The following is a 16698-nucleotide window of genomic DNA, read 5'->3' as shown; positions in this document are numbered from 1 at the left end:
TAACAGAAAGAGACATGGGGGCACCGCCATTTTATAACAAGGGAGAGGGGAGGACAGAAAAAGAAAGAAAACGAGTAGTGGGTAGGAGTAACCCACGAGAAGCATATCCCTCCTATTAATACCTGAAATTAAAGAATATCCTCAAGGGTACTTTAGGTATCATAATACGCGTCCTTTTTTTTCTGAACGTCCTCGTATCCAAAACATCTTCAAAATCTCGCTTTGACCGTCGTACATCACTCACTCTCTCTCTCTCTCATCATCATCTGCAACTGTTGCAGAGGAACTTCACACACTCTCTCTCTCTATCTTTCTCTCTCCACTTTTCCTCCTCTGCCACCGCGAGACGTTACACTTCTTTTTCCTGCGGCTTTTAGAGAGAGAAAGGGAGAGACGAATTACATCTTTTAGTAGTACTTATCTTTTATGGTTTTGGCAGGGATTATCTTCTTTACTTTCATCATTGTTTTGCCTCATCAATCTCTCTCGCTCTGTGTGCGATCAAATTTAACTCTCGCACCCTGGCTCTCCGATCCGACGGTCACGATCTCATCGTCACCCAATCGTACGCCTCGCCCTCCCCTGTCAGCCCTCCTCTACGTAAGTCACCCTAAAATTACAGGCCCTTTTCAATATACTCTCTCTCTCTCTCTCTCGCTCTCTCCCTGCAATCCAATTCATCTCTACCCCATATACATACATCTCTCTTTCTCTCTCTCTCTCTACACATGAGTATGTTTCCGTCTCCCATCTCGACAGATTAAACTCCGTTCTTCTTAGACGGCGTACGTCTATTTTTTTCACAGTACTCGGTTTTTTTTTTTTTTGTGTTTTTTTTTTGATCCGCGTTTATTTGTGTGGTTAGTTTGGTGTATTTGTTAATTGGAGGACCCTTTTTTTTTTTTGACGGAACAGTGCAGTTTTAACTTCTTGATGTTGTACTTTTTGTGCAAAAGTTTTCCCCTCGGTTTAGGTAGGGTCTTCTACTGTATAACTTTTTTTGTTCATTTCTAGCTACATGCAGTGGACTAATCCTCGCGAGATTTCATTCCGTACTGTTTTCTATTGCAATTAGAATTGCCTTGATATCTATGACTCTAGTTGATACCTACAGTGGATGCTTACTTTGGTGTTCACATATTTGATGATTATGTGTGCAAAAGTGCTACACACACAATGGTTGTGTAAAACACAACACACATCTAATCTCTAGCCGTCCATGGCTGTAATAAATGGTCAGGATTCGTTCAAATTTCAAACTTTTCCTCATAAAAATTCAACTTTTTCTTGGAAGGGTTTTTTTAAAATCTAGACCGTCCAAATACATCTGAACGGTCAGAATTACGCACACAACCAACACAACGGTTGTGCAAGTAGCATTTTTGTTATGTGCAGGGGCGGAGCTAGGATTTTTAAAGTCGGTGGGTCAAAATCTTACCTAGAATCGTACCTGGCACATTTTCTTTAGTATTCAAAAGATTGGATTTTTAGTCAAAATGAACGCAAAATCTTGAATATTTGTTGATATCATGTGAACATTATTTACAAAAGCTTCTAAAGGACTTTTTATCTGTTGAAAAAATGATTGAACCATTTTAGACGGATTTTTATATGCACAAATTAATTATCATTCATCAATTGATCCTTATTCAATCATGAAAACGGCTTTTTTCACAATCTCCGTGGTACCTTCGTTTTTTTCTTTTTTTTTTTTTAAATTTTAGATAGAATGTTGGAGGTAATTTTAGGACTTATCTAGAGTTTTTGAGGCTATAATACAAATCTAGTGGGGACAGAATTGCGAAATGGGTTTTGCAGCTATAAAAATCGAAGAGTTCTAGAAAATTGACCCCACTTGTATTCACTTCCCTCCATCCATGATTATGTGATCAAAGTGCAGTTGCTACTATATTGTTCAACAACTACATACCTTGTGGTATTTGCAAAAACATGTGTTGTGTGTAGGATAATTTCAGTTTTTTTTTTTTTTTTCCGCGACTTAGATATGTTTATTTTTATTTTTGGCAAGCATTTGCTATCATATTATTATCATCCTTTCTATTGGTGTTTAGTTAGGGAATTTGTAGAAGCTTAATTGGATCCCTTGTATGTGACATTCAGGTTTATTTTGAGTGAACTACACAGTTGCCTGGTCTCAATGAAACCTAATTCTATTTCGTATCCTCATAGTATGGAATTACTTCAAAAATTTATGACGATACATTTTCGAGTCCAGTTTTCAGATTAATTGCTTGGTGCTGGTTTGTCAAACAGTCCGGTGCCCAGTGGTAGTTTATGTAGAAGCAGAATGCTTCAATACCAGCTTGTGCAAGTGTGGGTGAGATAAGTATAACCAGAAAGATTTGCTGTTTTCAATCAGAGGGGGGCGGCTACTGTTATTTTATTTTATTTTAAATAACCATGTTTGGTTCTCACCACATTTTAGTCTTTATTTCCCCTTCCCAATTTGCTGTATAGACTATCAGCATGCATTCTGATTATGTGAATTGGTTTTGTACTCCTGTTTTGGTTGTGTTGGTAATAAGCCAATGTTATGTGGCATTAGGTGAAACAAAAACTGGTGCCGTAGTCCACTTATGTTAACCGGCTTGTTAAATGTCAGAGCTGTTGGTTGTAACTGTAATGTAATCTAGCATGTAGGGCCTAATAGATTTTAGAAAATAATGTTTATTGTTCATTTTCCCACTGTTCAACATTATAAATCTCACATGTACTGATTTGTATAATGTTGGACTGTGATAATTTTGCTTTTGCGTCTCTTTTCTTGCCTTGTGAATTTGTGCTTTATAACCAGCAACTGCAAGTCTCACTGTCTTATCGTCTGCAGTGAGCAGGTGGCATCTATACGACAAGGGGGTGATGGATGTTAATGGTGACAGGAGACAACGGAGAAAGAATCGCACTGCTCAGGAAAATGGTGACATGGGTCCATTAGTTGCTGCTGCTGATGAGCTGGATCCCTGGACTGCATGGGCATACAAACCTCGTACCATTACGTTGTTGCTTGTTGGTGCATGCTTTCTAATGTGAGTTAATTGCCTTGCAAGCTGTGATTGTTTATATGTTTTGCCAATTACGTACGCAGTTTCATCACTTGATAGATTGACTCATAGGAATTGGGGGTCCTGTAGAATTCCTCCGTTTTTTTTATGTGTTAAATTGTGCTGGTTGGGGGAAGTTCAAGTGGTACCTGTTGAGTGGCTAAAGTTGTGCGTAGTTCTCAATTTTGGTAAAATATCCAAATGATAAGGTTCACCGATGAAGCCACTGTTTCTTGCTTGCAAATTGAAACTTGCTTACCTATTTGACCTTTCAAATAGCCTACTCTTCAGATAAGTGGTTGTTTTCAACTTCATGCTTATGTTATATCTTCACGTGCCTCTATAGAAGTTTATTATTTTGATCAAGTCTCTGTTGCTAATTTTCTAGATTTTCACTATTGTCTTTTGGCCTTCTGAATATGATCTTAATTGAGCGGGTAAACTTACATTATTAAGCTTGTTAGGCCTTCCTTCCTGGTCTACAATGCAGCTAAAGAGATGCCTTACTTCATATATTTAAGGTTGTATACATCTAGTACGGTGTCATTTTTTCTTGAATGCAACTTCCTGTGAATGATTGGATTTGTCAAATTTATGGCTTTACAGCAGTAATGGGCTGTAATACCTCTTCTATCTGTTAAACATCAATATGATTATGGTAATCTTTACTGTAGTGACCTGGCTTGGGAAACCTTGTTCGACGGGCTCAAAAAAAATGTAGCCCTTGGCCCTAATTAGCAGAATCATGTAGTATGCTAATGCGTATGGATGTTGAGTTCTTTAACCGGCGAGGCAATGCTGTGCTTTTCTGCTTTTGATTTTACTTTGTAATAGTGTTGGTCTCCAATTTAAAAAAAAAGGCCTTTGAAAAAGGGTACCTTGTGGATCGGGACGTGCTTTGTCCATAGCTCAATCCGGCTGGCTTGACAGAATTGATTCCGGGCCTAAAATTTTCCCCACTTCAGCAGCTATTATGCCCGGCAAAGAGCTAGGTAGTCTGCACAAATAGTGTCTGACCAATCGGAATAACAAAGGTATCCCTTCCCAGGGCCGGCCCTCGGCATAAGCTCACCAGGCAGGACCCCCAAATAAATAAGACATCATTCTGTGTGGTCCAGTGGTAAGAAGTGTGGTCCTCCAACCTTCATGTTGTGAGTTCTGAGTCTCGGTCTTTTTGTTTATTTCCAAGTAGTAAATGTATCCCAATGTTCTCCAAAAACACATTTCTTAACATAAGACATTCTGTGTGGTCCACTGGTAAGGAGTGTGGTCCTCCAACCTTCATGTTGTGAGTTTGAGTCTTGGTCTTTTTGTTTATTTCCAAGTAGTAAATGTATTACTCAACTGGTGCTGGTGTGATTGGATCCCAAAATCAATGGTGTTCTCCAAAAACACATGCCATAACATTCAAATTTACTTGCTTAGTATGCAGAACAACCATTTATATATCCTAAACACTAAGATAATTATTGTTCCCTACTTGTATTTTTTTCTTTGATGTCAACTTGGATGTACATTTTACTCAAGGTACCTTTCACTAAAGTCCCTAGTAGGCCTTTTTTCCTTAAACCTTATCTTTTAAGTTCTTACTGGTTCACTAATTTGTGTCGTTTTATCTTTGAATCATGTTTTTTACTTGTTCAATTGGTCATCAACTTTAGTGATTTCTTTGCTAGTATAATTCATATTCTTTTTTTTTTCTTCTTATTGAAGATGAATTAAAAAAGACATATTTTGATGAATATAAGCCGATAATAAAGTTCCTTTTTAAAACGGTGACATTGCCAACTGCGCGTGATTAATGATATATATGTTGCACATAACTGGAAATATTTTCTTCCATGAGATATCTACTACTTTAATAAAGTTAATAAAATTACTTAGCTCGAACTTTTATTAACGAGTTCTAAATTACAATCAGTTAAATGTGAAGCAACAAAAATCTGTTATATGTTTTGGTAGTTCAATGATAATTTTAGTTAGCTTTCTTTTTTCAAACTTGTTAAAAATATATATAGGGCCCCAATTTTAAGCTCGCCTAGGGCCCTGAAAATTTCAGGGCCAGCCCTGTCCCTTGCAATTATCCTGCCTTTTCTGTTGGACTCTTTATGAATATGTGCTTTGCCTATATTGGATTTTTTTGGGTAGTAGTTTGTTAAAGAAGGCTTAACTTGTTCTTTTATTTTATCCAATTGTTGTGGTTTATTTATCTGCGGGCTTACCAGTTGGGCTAGTGGGGCTCTTGATCCTCAAAGTAGTTCATCCGGTGATATTGTTACTTCCGTGAAAAGGTTCGTGCTTGTTTATATGTATTACTTTTGCTATTGTAGTACTCCACAAGTTGCAAAATGCCTTAACAAGTGTCGTGTTTGATAGGGGCGTATGGGCAATGATTGCAGTTTTTCTTGCTTACTGCTTGCTTCAAGCCCCGTCAACGTAAGTTACATATACTACTAGTTGTCAATGATTCGCTTTAAATTCCTCATTTCATTGACTTGTTTGAAATATGGGCCTAAAACATCTTTTAGTTGCTCTTACTTTCCAGATTTTGAATGTTGTTACATTGTTCAAGTATTTAGACAGAGCAGAATTGACATGCATGGTTCCCACATTCAGCAGAGTTTTTCTTCTCCCAGTTCCATTTTACTTTTTGTTTATCTTTCGGCCAGTATCATAGGCATATGGCTTCAGGGGGTTGTTGCAAATTGAGTTTGGTGATCATTGGAAATCGAGTCTCATGTAGTATTTTTTAAGCTTTTAGTAAGAGTCATTTAATACTATTATCTTTGTCCTTTGATGTTTGATGTTTGTAAATACACTTGGTCATACAGGATACTTATTAGGCCGCATCCTGCAATCTGGAGATTAGTTCATGGCATGGCTGTTATTTATCTTGTTGCTCTCACGTTTCTGCTTTTCCAGGTCAGTGTATTTGTTAAGCTTGAATTTAATTAAGTGTTAAAAAGCATTGATCCTTTTTTTCACCAAACCAAACCTAACCTAACCTAGTGTTAATCTGGCAGGGTCCACACCCTAAATTTGGAAACCGCTATATTGTTCAATTAGTTGTATCATTGTATGTTATATGTTACACTTCTTCTTTTACTCTCCGGCTTGCACTCAATCTTTTTCGGGATAAGTAGCTTTATGCATCCATAAAGTTACAGCTTCCTGTGTTTTTTAGGTGTCTTGTTTGTCAAATTAACCTCATTACTGACAGTGCTCTTGATGAATGTGTTTTGTGTCTTTCTGATGTTTCATGCTTTTATCATGATTCATGAGTTGTAGCCCCCGATGGATGGTCATTAATCGTTTCTTTCTCCTCTTTTGATTTCCAGAATCGAGATGATGCTCGTCAATTCATGAAATTTCTTCACCCTGATCTTGGCGTTGGTAATGCATCTGGTTTTGGAGAAACTGTTAATTTATGGTGTTATTGGAGATTGTTTAGCTCATCTTGGTTTCATTATGGATTTGTGCTATAGGCTATTGAACCTTGATACTGAATTAGCTAATTTATTGCTTATACAAGACACTTCTATTCCTAAATTTTTTTCCATGGTTTGTTGCAGAACTTCCTGAGAGATCATATGGTGCTGATTGCAGAATCTATATGCCTGAAAATCCCACAAACAGGTTTAAGAATGTTTATGTATGATTTCTCTTCACAACCCTCTCCATAACCAATTTCTTTCCTGTTGCCTGCCTTTCTTGTTTCTGATGTATATTTCTATAAAACTGATATGTCAAGAGCCCATGAACTCTCTGATTTGTTTCATATTTTACAGGATACACTTTTTGATGAATTTGTGTTGGCTCATATCTTTGGATGGTGGGGTAAGGCTATAATGTTTCGTAATCAGCCCCTTTTGTGGGTCCTGTCAATTGGATTTGAGTTGATGGAGGTTAGTGACTTGATCTACATCCGGTTCATTACGTGTGAATGGTTATAGATGGCTCTCGTGGCTTGTCTTAATATTTTTCAATGCGTACTTAAGCTGGCTATTTTGAGCTCATTCATACCAATCATTCTTGTATTGGCATTTTCAGCTTACCTTCCGCCACATGTTGCCAAATTTCAATGAGTGCTGGTGGGACAGCATTGTTCTTGATATATTAATCTGCAATTGGTTTGGTGAGAATCCTGATGCCACTCGCTGGTTTGCTCTATTGAACTGCATAATGTTAGTCTGCTCTAATGACATCAGAAAGTGCTTAATAAATTATGAGATCGTAAATTTTCTGTTGTCTGTTATTGGTTTCATTGCCCAATATTTTAGTATTTTTTGATCAATCAATTGGATGAGAAGAATGTGAAGTATGAGCTTCCTCATTGCTGCCATAACCATTATCCGGGAAAAACACAGAAGCTTTTCGGTCAAGTCTTACATGTACCAAAACAAAATGTTTGTCTTTTACTGGTGTGGACACGAGTCAACATAACTTAGAAAATAAACAAAACATTGGGTCACCTTCTTAGTTGATCACTATCTGTACACCATGTTTTTAAGTTTCTACTTCCAATTAATTAATTAATTTTTGTTTGTGATAGTTTTATTGTCATCCTCCTCTTTTATACGTATTGAATAATATTTTCATTACAAGTACGATGCTCTGTTTTTGCATGTGTTTGCGGAAAGCAATGTGTCATTTCGAAATAGTGACACCAAAAGCATCCCTTAGGCTTCTGCACTTGTCATTCACTGCTGTAGTTGTTTTTGTCAAAAACTACTTGTTGAATGTTGATGGATTTTTCAAGAAACATACTTTAGATGGACTACTTCAATATTCATCCAGTTAAAATTGAGTGGAACCACATAAAATCTTTGCAATTGTATGACAGTACGGGTTTGGTGGTCAAAAGCAATGTTTTAAAAACCAGACCGCACCGACCGGTTCGACTGGCCTTCCTCCGGTCTGGACATGTCAAGGAACCGCTATCAAATCGAAACCGACCTCTATCCTGAAAACTATTTGAAAAGAACGGTTTAACTGTAAAGCCAGCAGAACCGGGGCTGGGTTAACTGTACCGGAGCAAAAATTTTGAACTAGAATAAGCATTTATTACTGCCACCATTAAATGCGTAGAAATGGGCAGTTGGGAAGGAAATAATTCAATCGTTGGTTTCTTTCCTTTGAAATGTGTTCGTGCCTGTTGCTGATTTTTAGCTATTACCTGCTCTGGTCTCCTAAACCACGAGGATCACTGTACTTGCACAATACAGTAGTTAGGTTGCAGTTCCTGTGTAGTTGAGAGGATTGGGAGGTTGTTTATACTTGCTAGGGATTGGCTCCATTGTATTTAGTTCCTGTCACTGTCGTATGTCACAGGACCCTTATAATGCTGGAATTTCTCCCTCTTCATCTGAGTGCTTTCTGTTGTTTCTCATATCTCACTGTGTGAATTATCACAACATTATTGTTTATAATATCCTAAATGGGATTAAAGTAAAGTTGCTCAGTGATCCTTTGATGAGTTGAGGTCGTTTATCTTCTGTGTCCTGTTTGGGGCTACCTGTTTCACCAGATGTGTTTGTTATGGTGCTAACTGCTAGGCATTAATAATTGCCAGGTTAACCATAAGGTTTTTTTTTATACTACTCTGCATATAGTTTACTACTGTTCCTGGCTTCAGTACTTTTGAAATCACATGCTCAAATTATGCGGTAACTGTGTCAGATTATCCTCTTAACAGTGAACATCATCTTATTATGACGTATTTGTTCTACAATTATGTTTGATTCCTTGATTAGAGTTCTTCGAAAAAGTGTGAATATTTGAATCAGGGTCCCACATTATCTTCTTGATATCTCTAAGCACATGTAACTTGCCAATTGTTTATCTTAATATTGCTCGCTATGTTATGCAGGTATCTGGGCTGGAATGCATACAGTTCGCTACTTTGATGCGAAAACGTATGAGTGGGTTGGTATAAGCCGGCAACCAAATATTATGGGCAAGGTATGTCTTTCAAGTAATTTTGATGCCTTTTTTGGTGTTCGTAGGAGGTTCTCCCTGCAAAACCTGAGAAAGTGATGATTTCCTCCTCCTGAACTTCAAAATTTTTTAGGCCGATTTTACTTAGTGGGATGATCCTTGGGCATTTGATCAACACTCACATAAGAAATTAATCTTCCTGGGCCAAAAGAAAAAAATTCTTCAGCAATTCACTTTCTCAACCACAAGCTATGCCTGAGCATATAAATCTTGTGGAAATGGATATAAGCACAATTCAAAACTGTCTCGACGTTGAACCACCTCTAGAACAAGAAGAACATCCGAGTGCTCAGCAAATGTGCTCAGCAAATGGAGACGGAGGGATCAATGGGAACTATTTTGTCTTCACTGTTTGCACGTTCAATGGGTATGAACTTGGATATGAGTTTTCAAAGCCGCTTGTGCCTATTTACTTTGTTATGTGGACTTGGAGATGAGTGTCGGGTGCGGGTATGTGCTGAAGCGGGTGCGACTCCAATTCACAAGCAATGGTGTCAAGTGAACACAATGAACCAAACATTTCCGAAAATGACTAAGTGTGTGTGTGTGTATATATATATATATATATATATATTTTAATTGTTTAGATCTATCACTATGTGACACCACCACGACAAAAACTGTTGGACCCATACATTGCATACCAAATGTATCTTGCACTTGATAATCAGTGACGTAAAAGTACAAGTAACCTAAAAGGCTATAAAGCTATGAAAAACTATTTGATTTCTAACTGTTTTATATTTATTAGTAATTTTTATGTACTAACTTGCAAAATTCTCTCACACAAAACAGGACATCTCTCTCTCTCTCTCTCTCTCTCTCTCACACACACACACACACACACACAAAGATGCTTGTATTTTTTCAAAAAGAATTGGATTTTGGTTATAGTTTTGTACTTTTTTGATTCCTCTCGTCGAGACAAACCAATAATCCACAAAAATTTGGTGCAAAACTAACAAACGCGAAAAAAGTTTGAATAAAGACAACAAAAAGCCAAGTTGGTTTTAGGGAAACTCAGCCTTAATTGTGACTTTACAGAAGATTATTGAATGACACCACTAATCAAAATTCCTGGATTCAATGTGCTGAAGCGTGTCAGATTCCTCTAATTCTTTGTCCAGATTCTAATTCCTATGTCCAAGGACTCTGGTTTGGGGCATGGCTAATAATTGATAACTATCTAATTTCTTTATTTTCTAGGGTAAACTGGTTACAGAGTAACATAGAGCACAGTATGCATAATAGGGGAGTTTGAGGTACTGTCATATTGTAGGCTTTGTATTGGAGTCAGATATCATATTGCGAACTTTACTACATGTGTACAACACGTAAAGGATACATCCAATTGTCTAAGTTTCGCGAAGGGGTACTTACTTATTTAGAAGAGTCCATTTAAAACATTATGTGACTGCTCCAGCCATACATGATCCTACATTTCTACTTTTTTTTATAACTATCTTACTCTCATGCTATCTGTTTACCTTTCTTGTGGAATTGAATATTGGAGCCGGTTTATGCTCAGACTCAGCACTTGGGAATAAAATGTCAAAATGACACCATAAGCTGCCACAAAGGCCTTTCTTGTTTGACGATGTTGTTCTTTGGGAGGTGGGGGGTTTGGATGTGTGTATCACCGTGCTGTCCAGTGTGATTTGATCCCCTTTTTTGGGTCAAGTGTTGCTGGCTTTAGCCTTTAGGTGTTCTTGCCCATGTGAGCTTAAGTTTCTGTCCCACCGCCTTGAGAGAGCAAGGAAGAGCATAGGGTTGTCCCCTGGACCTGGAAGCTACACACCAAGAGAAGAGAGCCCACGACCGAGTACGTGATGCTGCTGCAGATTTGCAAGCCTGGCTGGTTCTCTGTCCCCTCAATCCAGGATTCCATTCCCCTAAGAAAGAGAAGAAAAAAGGGAGAAAAAAATCATGTGTCACAGGCACTTACCCGATATTGGGTTATTCTGTCTTTCTTGCAAAAATATCAAAAGTTTGACTAACTAAAACTAAATTCCTGAACTGAAGCTAATAAGTGTGAGTAATGATTAATTCACGTGCAAGGATGCTGATGGACCCTAGCATATAAGGTACCTAGGGGCAGTAAAACTTGGAAAAAATGAGAGTGACAGAGAACCACCTAGGGCTTTCACATTTGTTCCAGTAATGGGTACTAGGTGTTAGGCTCTTTCCTTTTGATTTGTTGTTTTATGGTTTCCGGGTCAACCTTCTGCTATTCTTGCTCACTCTGAGAGGCTGCTGCTGTTGTCTTCGCGTTAGCGGTTGTCTAGTCAGTCCTTAAATCTGACTTTTGCATAATTGCAGCCTAGGTCGACTTTTTTTTTTTCCACCTTTAATTGCAACTGTTATTTCAACCTTGTCATTAATCTCTATTTCCTTTTCCCATAGATTATCGTTTGGGTTTCTAAAGAAAAGGACACCTCATTTTTCATGAAACATAATGAATGTTATTTGGCTTTTTGTTTGATTTTGCAAAGCCAAACAACAGCTTGAATGGTTACAATTGTACAGTTAAATCTGATCTGCATTTAACCGAGAGATTGCTTTAAACCAAATTTTCAGGTCAAACGAACGCTAAGTCAGTTTACACCAGCGCAGTGGGACAAAGATGAGTGGCACCCCCTACTTGGTCCATGGCGTTTCATACAAGTGTTGACTTTATGCATTGTGTTCTTGACTGTTGAGCTCAACACTTTCTTTCTTAAGTTTTGTCTTTGGATTCCTCCTCGCAACCCACTGATTGTGTATAGGTTGGTCTTGTGGTGGCTAATCGCAATACCAACAATTCGTGAGTACAATTCATACCTACAGGATCGGTACACTCTCTCTCTCTCTCTCTCTCTCTCTCTCTCTCTCTCTCTCTCTCTCTCGTCCTTGTGTGAATTGTATGTGCTATTTTTATGAAGGATTGTCAGTATCAGCGTGAGTTGTTTTGTGGTCGTCAGAGTCTTCTCTTAGACTTTGGTGGTTGTTGCATGGCTTTTCAGAAAACCTGTGAAGAAGGTGGGCGCATTTTGTTGGCTTTCTGTTGCTATCTGCATCATTGAGCTCCTCATCTGTATCAAGTTTGGACATGGTGCGTTTTCTGTCTTATTATTCTCATGGAAAGTACTTATGGTGGTTTGTTTATAACTTGGTGTCTGCTAGACCGACTAATCAGGAGGACTGGTCTCACCGTCTACTAGCGGGGCTCAATTAAAGCCATCGCAAAACCTGTATGGACTGGCCCAAGACAAGGACTGATAGCACGTGGCTGGGAGTCAAACCCCAAACCAAAAGCTTCCTGAGGCTCTGGTTGCCACATGATTGCCATTGTGCCCACCCTTGGGGGTCCAATTAAGGGTTTTTTTTTTGATCCGCAGGTCCACTTAAGGTTATTAGTAGTTTATAGCTACCAGGATTGATGCTAGTACCGGTATTACACTTCTATTTCCTGGAGTCATCCATTATCAATTTATCACAACAGTTATGTGTTTATGAGACATCCCTGACACTGGTATCCAAATTAGACACTTGAATTCTCTTCTTTGGATGATATTTTGTAGAAAGAAAATCATATGATCTAGTATTGCAATACGTCTCTATACAACAACAACAACAACAACAACATAACATAACCCATCTAGTCCCCAATCATTAGGGGTATGGGCAGGGGATGATTAGAGATAGACCTAACCTTTGGCAATATATGCACAAAGTGGCTGCTCTCAGAATACCACTAAAATAGTGGCCCCCCTAAACCTCCAAGAACCGAGGAGCTACAAGAAAGTCTTGTTGTAAAATCATGCCCCCAAATCAAAGCCAAATGACATCAAAGAGGGCAGGCTTAGAGACCCAAATCAATTTATTGCAATACTTCCCTATGCTAACTAATTGTTTATGGCGATCTGACATCTATATGCACCGGCACCCAACACTCGTACTCAGTTTGGTTATCAGCAATTTCAAGTTGATCTGCTTAGAAGGGCTATCTGACATTCATCTCTATTTGTTTTGCCGCCAGGATTATTCCCCCAGCCAATGCCTATGTGGTTGGTGGTTTTCTGGACTTCCATCGCTGTTGTCCTTTTGATATTTTTGATTGTGTGGTCGGGGCAACTGCATCGGACGCTGCGGAGAAAACAACAATGATTGTGTCATTTTACAAGTATCATTCTTTCATTCCATTTTTGCTGTGTAAACCAACCACCCTTGTAAATTATCACCATCTTGAGTTGTAAATGCTTATTACTTAGGTTAGTTGAGCGCAGATTCTGAATAGAAATCACTCCATTTAGGTTGTTGGAAAGGTTTTCTAAATTTGGTCTCTCAGAATAATGAATTTTTTTCTTCCATTAACAATTTGTAACTTGTTCATATATTTTTGTTGACCAGAACCATTGGTTTTGTATCTTGATTCTCTTAGTTTTTTGGTGAAGTTGATATTGAACATTTTTTTGCTGCATCTTCTCACAGCGATCAAAAGCTTACATTGTTTTGCTGGTTTGTTCGTTGTACTTGGTTCTTATGAATAATCTCAAAGTTCCTTAGTTATTCCTATACCTTGCTCCATTCTTGAGTGTCTGACATCCGTATTTGTCGAGTTAACGGAACAAAGCTTTTCACCACTTAGAGAACAGACCAAATTATCAATACATTCTGGTTGTGTTTCGAAGTATTTGCTGAACTTAGTCTTCTCTCTGGGATCGTTCTACATATATGTGCACACCCTATTCATACTCATCAATCTGTATTAAACCTATTATTACACAGACTGCTTTTTACTAGACATGCTCTTGAATTGTGCTGCTTTGGTACCTTTTGGTGAACTCAAATCTTAACCCTTTAACTCCTTTATTTTATTTTAGTTTTTTTTTATTTTTATTTTGTTCCTTTGAATATAGAGCCGAAAATATGAAAAGAAATTGGGATGTTCAAGCGGATCCACTCCCAGTCTTAATTCCAGTCCATACAAGAATCAATCGACAATTGATGCTTGAATTCTTGAGTAGGAAGAGCTTGCTATCTCACTTGAACCAAACACAGCTCTGGGTGGAAATCGGCGAGGTAGAGTGCTTTCTTTTCCATGAGGTCCTTCCCCTAGCAATCTCCTCCCTTTTGGCTTGCAGTAGATGAGTAAACCTAAGTTGCACCTCATCAAAGCACCTGAGGAGCCCATTGCCTTCAAGAGTTTCTGATGCCCACTGAGTACCCATTAAGTAGATTGATATTGTTGTCACCTTTTTTGTGGACTCCATTTTCCAACTTCATGAGGTTCACAGAGCGACTGAACTATATCTGAATTTCCACACTCTCTTCTGTATTCAAGTATCATACACTCTCCTGTAATTGATCTGGGATTGCCTGAATAGAAATTGTGGTAACAATTTAGATGCATATATAATGGTTACATGCAAGAAACTCGAATTTTGATTTGGGAATAGAATTTGAGGAACTCTTGTTCCAATTTTACCATGAGCATCCATCTTGTGTATGTGGTGTTGTTTACATGGTGGTTCATGTCCAAGTTACTCCTCTTCAGCTGCACATCAAAGTTCTCGTCAACATAATTCTGGTAAAGATTTTTCACAAGGAGTGACAGTGAGGGAAAATAAACATCATTATAGCTTATAATTCGAGCAGATGTCACCGGAACATTATCTGTAGGATGGATTGAATCATTTTCCTTCTCAATATCGATAAGTAGATTCATGCGGAGCATTTCAAACAATTGAAATCCAATTCCAGTGAGTTCCCTACCTTCAGATCAGATTTCACATATCTGGCTTTGTCACCCAGTTTTTCAATTTTTGCAGTGTCTTCCCAACCACTACAATTTGTGAGAGCAAAAACATAGAGCGAGGGTTGAGAGAACGAGCGAAGGATAACAGTGGAGACTTACATGACCTAGGTATCGCCCAAATGAGCCTTAAAATGAAGGAATAATGATTGTTTTTCAAATGGACAGGAACGAACTGTTCGGGCCGTAAGTTTCACCGGGGTCTAAATTTCATTATGCACTTCATTCATCTACTGGGGAATTTGGTAAGCAATAATGTTCAATGAAGAAATAAGCACTGGGCATACACAGGAGAGGCTTGATCATGTTTCTTGTTTTCTTTATTACTCTGTACAAGGCTAAAAGTCACCATTAGAATCTAATACAATGTTAGGACCGAGAGGGACACCACACACACAAACTCACATAGTGATTTCAGAGAAAAACTCCATTTGATTATATATTCACACAATATACAATAAAGATGAAAAAACTCTCCGGGAACCACACGCCGGTTCCTCTCCGGGAGGCCACAACTCGCCCCCCTACGCTTGCCTCACCCTCTCCCTCACATTATGTCACACCCTAACCCTAATAGGGTTTACAACTATATATAAGGGACTCCAAGGGTAAATACACTCAACACCCAACACTAAGGATGTTACACAAAATAACCCCACCACTATGGGTGGACCCCAACAATCACCCCCTCCACCCAGAGTGGGCAATCGTTGCATCTGTCCAGCCTCTCTAGCAAAGCGCCTGTGTCACTCCAAGTCCAACTGCCAGCACCCCCTCGCCGAAGTACTCCTACCTGACTGAAGTCTACTTGCAAGACTAGATCTTCCGAGGCTAAACCCGCAGCGCTGTCCGGCTGCAATACCGACATCTCCGCCGATATTTAGCACCCCCTCAATAGAGTGCTCGCACCCCTTTGACCGAAGTGCCCGCATCCTTACCAGGATGCAATCTGTGACGTCATCTATCCTTCTCATGCAGCCGCATACCATGAAGAGAATTCAATCACAAAATCCACAAAGGAAGAGATCCCAGTGATGCATCGTCTGGTCTCCATCTCCATCCCTCTGTCCAGAGCTCCCGTGAACACCTCCCAAATAACCAGTTGCCCGCCGTCTGCAGACTATTCCACACACAATCTGATTCAGCAATCGACACTCCTGTACATCTCAGGTCATGACTCCTCGTACTCCAGTGCCTTTCCTGTCTGTCTCCGCAACTGTTGCTTCATCTGTTCACTGTCACAAAAAACTCATACTTCTTGTCTAGTACCAAACATCAGCTCTATCTGTCTGTACTCTCCACAAGCATGTATTAGTTGCCCATCATCATCCTCATGCAGCCCAAATCACAACTGAAACTCCCGATGATAGGTCTTGAGCACATCTGCCACTCCCAGCACATCCTACCACTCTCAGTCATCTCTCTCGGGTCTTCTACTCCTGCCACTCGGTCCATCCTTGTTCCATGCCAGGCTTTTTCCTGCAACCCTTGATCTTCGATATGTCGTCCCTAGTAAGTGCTTGTGTCATTACCAGACGAGCTCTCCAGCACCCCCCAAACCGGGATGCAACACTCGAAAGAATGTATCCTTACTCACTAGGTCTCCCACGACCTCCCATGTCCGTCCGGAACTGATCCCTATGGTGCACCAAGCCTCCTCGCAACCCAAACCGCCTCCAAACAAGCGTTTTCATGCTCCACTAAGCACTCGCACCAGCCTAGGAGCCCCCAATCGGAAAACAGAGCTTGTGGTTGCGTCCGGAACGTTGAGATAGTCAAAATTGACTACTCATACACGAAAAACGGAGTCCGAACGACCCCGAAATAGCAAAAAACCAATCTGGA

At 39.2% G+C, this 16698-nt stretch overlaps 1 protein-coding gene across 6 annotated transcripts; it reads left to right on the top strand.

The window, feature by feature from the left end:
* Window positions 1–241: 241 nt before the first annotated feature.
* On the top strand, window positions 242–13518 carry LOC131302080 (CDP-diacylglycerol--serine O-phosphatidyltransferase 1-like). Of its 6 annotated transcripts, none has more exons than XM_058328673.1 (14): window positions 242–600; window positions 2816–3047; window positions 3527–3583; window positions 5288–5353; window positions 5439–5498; window positions 5894–5984; window positions 6401–6455; window positions 6635–6714; window positions 6851–6967; window positions 7113–7197; window positions 8932–9023; window positions 11637–11890; window positions 12062–12150; window positions 13078–13518. In XM_058328673.1, exons 2-14 carry the CDS (start codon window positions 2881–2883, stop codon window positions 13203–13205), a joined length of 1341 nt encoding a protein of 446 aa, XP_058184656.1. In that variant the 5' UTR covers window positions 242–600; window positions 2816–2880; the 3' UTR covers window positions 13206–13518. The 6 variants fall into 6 exon arrangements, with proteins under 6 accessions (XP_058184656.1, XP_058184654.1, XP_058184660.1 ...); XM_058328671.1 differs by having other exon boundaries at window positions 243–600; window positions 2849–3047; XM_058328672.1 differs by lacking the exon at window positions 242–600 and adding an exon at window positions 630–785 and having other exon boundaries at window positions 2849–3047.
* Window positions 13519–16698: the final 3180 nt, after the last annotated feature.

The sequence above is a fragment of the Rhododendron vialii genome, chromosome 9a (genome assembly GCF_030253575.1).
Source record: "Rhododendron vialii isolate Sample 1 chromosome 9a, ASM3025357v1".
Lineage (NCBI taxonomy): Eukaryota > Viridiplantae > Streptophyta > Magnoliopsida > Ericales > Ericaceae > Rhododendron > Rhododendron vialii.
This window is presented reverse-complemented; position numbering and strand designations above follow the sequence as displayed.